The 6,177-nt window shown below is 45.8% G+C and overlaps 1 protein-coding gene across 1 annotated transcript in view; it reads left to right on the top strand.

The window, feature by feature from the left end:
• Window positions 1–1,329: 1,329 nt before the first annotated feature.
• Window positions 1,330–6,177, top strand: part of LOC112074944 (piezo-type mechanosensitive ion channel component 2-like) — a 76,529-nt gene continuing 71,681 nt past the window's right edge. Inside the window, 1 exon segment of the mRNA XM_070440722.1 lies at window positions 1,330–1,509. Within this exon segment, the coding sequence (XP_070296823.1) occupies window positions 1,330–1,509 (180 nt within the window).

The following is a 6,177-nucleotide window of genomic DNA, read 5'->3' as shown; positions in this document are numbered from 1 at the left end:
GGAGATCAACAGAGAGAGGGGGGGAAATCAACACAGAGAGAGAACGATTAACACAAGAGAGAGAGAGAGAGAGAGAGAGGAGAGAGAGAGAGAGAGAGAGAGAGAGAGAGAGAGAGAGAGAGAGAGAGAGGAGAGAGAGAGAGGATCAACACAGAGAGAAGGAGATACACAACAAAAGTAGATTGAGTGACACAGGTGTAGGTTTAGCGACCGATAGGGTTATAAGTTGCTACCACAGGCTGCAGAGGAACTAGGAGAAGAGTAGAGGGGATTTGGTTCTAAAGAGGAAAGGTGCTGTCTTTTATTACTAAGTCAGGACATGCTTGAAAGAAAGAACTTTTACTGAGGTATAACTGGCCGAGGAAGTTCACTATAGAGAAAGAGGGGGTGTGGGCATCAAGAAGAAGTGTCCACAAATCAAATTGGTCACAAAAATGCCAAAGATACAGAAGAGGCAGAAACCAAAATAGAACAGATGTTTTCCACATACGTTTCTAACATGACCTGTCGAAGCAAACCCCATACAGTCATCAAGTATATTGGTTTACCATTAAACCAAACGGACAGAACTGTAGGAGGAGGTATTCACAGGGACAGTTAGGTACCCGAGCAGGGAAAGACAGGCGTGTTAGATGCTTGCAGGACGGGAGGATCAGAGGTATAGGGATGAGAGGAGAGTGGACAGGATGTGGGAGAGGTGATGAGAGAGGGAGAGAGGAGAGGAGGTGGAGAGGGGAGAGAGGAGGTGGAGAGGTCTGGAGAGAGGAGGTGGAGAGGTGGGAGATGGAGGGGATGTGGAGTGGAGATAGAAGGTGGAGAGGTGGAGAGAGGAGCGTGAGAGGTGGAGAGGGGAGGTGGAGAGGTGGGAGAGGAGATGGAGAGGTGGAGAAGGAGAATGGAGAGGTGGAGAGAGAGGAGAGGTGGATAGAGAGGAGAGGTGGAGAGAGGAGGTGGAGAGAGGAGGTGGAGAGGTGGAGAGGAGGAGGTGGAGAGGTGGAGAGGGAGGTGGAGAGAGGGTGGGAGGTGGAGAGGTGGAGAGAGGAGTGAGAGGTGGAGAGAGGGGTGGAGAGGTGGAGAGGAGGAGAGGTGGAGAGAATGAGATGGAGAGTGGAGAGCAGGAGTGGAGAGGTGGAGAGAGGAGGTGGAGAGGTGGAGAGAGGAGGTGGAGAGAGTGGGAGAGAGGAGGGTTGGAGGAGGATAGGTGAGAGGTGGATAGAGGCAGGTGGAGAAGATGTGGAGACGGTGATGAGAGGAGGTGGAAGAGGGGAGCAGAAGATGAGGAGGGAGTGGAAGAGGTGGAGAGAAGAGGTGAGAGACGGTGGATGAGAGATGAGAGTGGAGAGAGGCTGTGGAGAGGTAGTAGAGAAAGAGGTGGAGAGGTGGATGAGAGATGAGAGGCTGGATAGAGAGGTGGAGAGGATGTGGCAGAGGTGGATTGAGAAGAGGTGGGATGAAGAGATGAGGATGGAAGTGAAAAAGTGGAAGGGATGGAGAGAGACGGAGACGAGGGTGCGAGAGGTGGAGAGAGATGGAGAGGTGGAGACAGAGAGGTGGAGAGAGGGTAGGAGAGAAGGGTGAGAGGGGATGCAGAATTGAGAGGGAGAGAGGAGGTGAGAGGTGTTAGAGAGGAGAGATGGAGAGGAGCGGAGAGGTAAAGCGGAGTGGAGAGGAGCGGAAGTAGTGAGAGAGAGAGATGGAGAGGGTGGACAGTGTGGAGAGAGGACGGTGGAGAGGTGGTTGAGAGAGGAGAGATGGAGAGGAGCAGAGAGGTAGATGATAGAGAGTAGAGATGGAGAGGTGGAGAAGAGGTGGAGAGAGGAGGTTGGAGAGATGAGAGGGGTAGGAGGTAGATGAGAGAGAGAGATGAGAGGAGTGAGAGCTGGAGGGAGAAGAGGTGACCACAAGACGAGCATGAGTGAAGAAAAGGGAGGCGGAAGTCAAACGGTAGATGGATGATGCGACAGGATGGCATGAATGCGAGCACGGTACCTACCTATTCATGATCAAATACACGCGACCATTGACTTTTTAGCATGACTGTGTGAAGGAGAGTTAGGAATGGAGAGATGGCCAGGAGGAGGAGGAAGAGATGACAGATGGCAGTAGAATTAAAGAGAATAGGATGAAAAGCAAGTGGGAACAATGAAGAGGCTACTGAGAACATGAAGACCAAGACATTAACACAGACCGACTGTATCTCCAGCATTTCTCTATAGGTCTTATCGCTGGATGGGACAAAGTACATGACAGGTAGGTGACATGATAAACCCTCCACACCAACAAGGTCAGTCTGATTGAATCCGTCATGCATAACCATACAAAAAAACTCTAGCTCTTCACAACAGAGGTACGGTCTTGAACGCAGCAAAACACCAATTCACGCTTATGGTAACAGTCTAGGACCCGCGGGTTAAGCATCCAAACACGATTCACCTGGTACCAAGTTCAGAGAGACCAGTTCCGAAACAGTCAAACCAGACTAGTAGGGAAAAAGCTTAGCGACTTACGGGCTTCGGAACCAACTACTTCAGCCATTTCACAGTCTAACACGTAGGTTCTCGCAGCAAATCTGACGCGTCAGTACCCGTCATGGATTCGCGCGGTTGACCCAGTCACAAACACCTACGACTTCAGCTCGAGTGGTAACCAAGCAGTCTAGAGACTGTACCGGTGTCGAAACCCAGTCACAAACACCTAGACTTCAGCTCGTGGGAGTTAACAGCAGTCTAGAGGACGTACCGGGAGTTCGAACCCAAGTCACAACCACCTAGACTTCAGCTTCATGGGGTAAACACAGTCTAAGACGTACGCGGGGTTCGACCCCAGTCCAAACACCTAAGACTTCAGCTCAGTGGGTTAACACATCTAGAAGACGTACCGGAGGTCAACCGCAAGGCACAAACATCTAGACTTCAGGCTCAGTGGGTTAACACAGTCCTAGAGACTACCGGGTTCAGACCCCCAGTCACAAACACCTAGACTTCAGTCAGTGGGTTAACACAGTCTAGAGACGCTACCGAGGGTTCGAACGCCCAGTCACAAACACCTAGACTTCAGCTCCGTGGGTTAACACAGTTCTAGAGACGTACTGGGTTCGAACCGCAGTCAGCAAACACTTAGACTTCAGCTCAGTGGGTACACAGTCTAGAGTACGTACGGGGTTTCGACACCCGCCTCTCTCTGTGTTGATCGCTCTCTTTGTTGATCTCTCTCTCTATTCAATTCAATTCCAAAGGGCTTTATTGGTATGGGAAACATATCTTTCCATTGCCAAATCAAGTGAAATAAATAATAAACAAAAGTGATTTAGAACAATATAAAATTAACATTAAACATTACACAGAAGATCCAAAGGAATATAGACATTTCAAATGTCATATTATGTCTATATACAGTGTTGTAACGATGTACACATGGTTAAAGTACAAAAGGGAAAATAATAAACATAAATATGGGTTGTTTTTACAATGGTGTTTGTTCTTCACTGGTTGACCTTTTCTTGTGGCAACAGGTCACACATATTGCTGCTGTGATGGCACACTGTGGTATTTCACCCAATAGATATGGAAGTTGATCAAAATCGGGTTTGTTTTCTAATTGTTTGTGGATCTGTGTAATCTGAGGGAAATATGTGTCTCTAATATGGTCATACATTGGGCAGGAGGTTAGGAAGTGCAGCTCAGTTTCCACCTCATTTTGTGGGCAGTGTGCACATAGCCTGTCTTCTCTTGAGAGCCAGGTCTGCCTACGGCGGCCTTTCTCAATAGCAAGGCTATGCCACTGTGTACTCTCTGTTTAGGACCAAATAGCATTCAAGTTTGCTCTGTTTTTTTTTGTTAATTCTTTCCAATGTGTCAAGTAATTATCTTTTAGTTTTCTCATGATTTGGTTGGGTCTAATTGTGTTGCTGTCCTGGGGCTCTGTGGGGTGTGTTTGTGTTTGTGAACAGAGCCCCAGGACCAGCTTGCTTAGGGGACTCTTCTCCAGGTTCATCTCTCTGTAGGTGATGGCTTTGTTATGGAAGGTTTGGGAATCGCTTCCTTTTAGGTGGTTGTAGAATTTAACGTCTCTGTTCTGGATTTTGATAATTAGCGGGTATCGGCCTAATTCTGCTCTGCATCCATTATTTGGTGTTTTACATTTTACACAGAGTCTCAATTTGGTGTTTGTCCCATTTTGTGAATTCTTGGTTGGTGAGCGGACCCCAGACCACACAACCATAAAGGGCAATGGGTTCTATAACTGATTCAAGTATTTTTAGCCAGATCCTAATTGGGATGTTGAATTTTATGTTCCTTTTGATGGTGTAGAAGGCCCTTCTTGCATTGTCTCACAGATCGTTCACAGCTTTGTGGAAGTTACCTGTGGCGCTGATGTTTAGGCCAAGGTATGTATAGTTTTTTGTGTGCTCTAGGGCAACGGTGTCTAGATGGAATTTGTATTTGTGGTCCTGGCGACTGGACCTTTTTTTGGAACACCATTATTTTGGTCTTACTGAGATTTACTTTCAGGGCCCAGGTCTGACAGAATCTGTGCAGAAGATCTAGGTGCTGCTGTAGGCCCTCCTTGGTTGGGGACAAAAGCACCAGATATTCAGAAAACAGTAGACATTTGACTTCAGATTCTAGTAGGGTAGGCCGGGTGCTGCAGACTGTTCTAATGCCCTCGCCAATTCATTGATATACATGTTGAAGGTGGGGCTTAAACTGAATCCCTGTCTCACCCCACGGCCCTGTGGAAAGAAATTTGTGTTTTTTGACAATTTTTTAACCGCACACTTGTTGTTTGTGTTCATGATTTTATAATGTCGTATGTTTTTCCCCCAACACCACTTTCCATCAATTTGTATAGCAGACCCTCATGCCAAATTGAAAACAAAAGCTTTTTTGAAATCAACAAAACATGAAAATACTTTTGTTTTGGTTTGTTTATTTGTCAATTAGGGTGTGCAGGGTGAACATGTGGCCTGTAGTACAATCATTTGGTAAAAAGACAATTTGACATTTATTCAGTACATTGTTTTCACTGAGGAAATGTATGAGTKTGCTGTTAATGATAATGCAGAGGATTTCCCCAAGGTTGCTGTTGACGCATATCCCACGGTAGTTATTGGGGACAAATGTTCTCCACCTTTGTGGATTGGGGTGATCAGTCCTTGGTTCCAAATATTGGGGAAGAAGCCAGAGCTGAGGATGATGTTAAAGAGTTGAAGTATAGCCAATTGGAATTTGTCGTCTGTATATTTGATCATTTCATTGAGGACACCATCAACACCACAGTTCATTTTGGGTTGGAGGGGTTTGTATTTTGTCCTGTTGTCTGAAGAAAGCAAAACAGTTCTGTCTGGTGCAGACACACAAAACAGAAAACAACTACCCACAAAACACAGACGGAAAACAGGCTACCTAAGTATGGCTCTCAATCAGAGACAACGATAGACAGCTGCCTCTGATTGGGAACCACACCCCGGCCAAACAACATAGAAATATAACACATAGAATGCCCACCCACCAAAATAGAGACTAAAACCCTCTTTATGGCCAGGGCGTGACACCTGTAGCTCACTCAATGTAATCAGAGAAATGAGTGGGTTCTACTTTAATAGTTGATTCTAGGATTTGTATTGGATCATGATCATGTTTTTTTATATGTATTGGATCCTCTCCGTTTTGGATTCACTACTTCCACGACCGCTTCCACTCTTCGTGTGGTTGTTTGTTTAGTGTTTTCCAATTTTCCCAGAAGGGGTTAGAGTCTATGGATTCTTCAGTTACATTGAGCTGATTTCTGATGAGATGTTCCTTCCTTTTCCGTAGTGTATTTCTGTATTGTTTTAGTGATTCACCATAGTGAAGGCGTAGACTCTCTGGGTCTCTGTGTTTCTGGTTGGACAGGATTCTCAATTTCTCTCTTAGGTTTTTTGCATTCTTCATCAAACCATTTTTTACATTGTTGTTCATTTTCTTAGGTTGTCTGCTTGACATGTTTAGATATGATAGGGAAGCTGAGAGGTCAAATATACTTAGGTTTTCTCCTGCCAAGTTTAGTCCTTCACTATTACAGTGAAACCTTTTGTCCAGGATGTTGTCTAGAAGGGAGGGAGTTTGTTGTTGCCTAATTGTTTTTTGGTAGGTTTCCACACTACTTTCCTTCCATCTATAGCATTTCTTAATATTA

Source organism: Salvelinus sp. IW2-2015, unplaced genomic scaffold (genome assembly GCF_002910315.2).
Source record: "Salvelinus sp. IW2-2015 unplaced genomic scaffold, ASM291031v2 Un_scaffold2888, whole genome shotgun sequence".
Lineage (NCBI taxonomy): Eukaryota > Metazoa > Chordata > Actinopteri > Salmoniformes > Salmonidae > Salvelinus > Salvelinus sp. IW2-2015.
The sequence above is the reverse complement of the archived record's forward strand: the minus strand, read 5'-3'. Positions and strand labels throughout refer to the sequence as shown.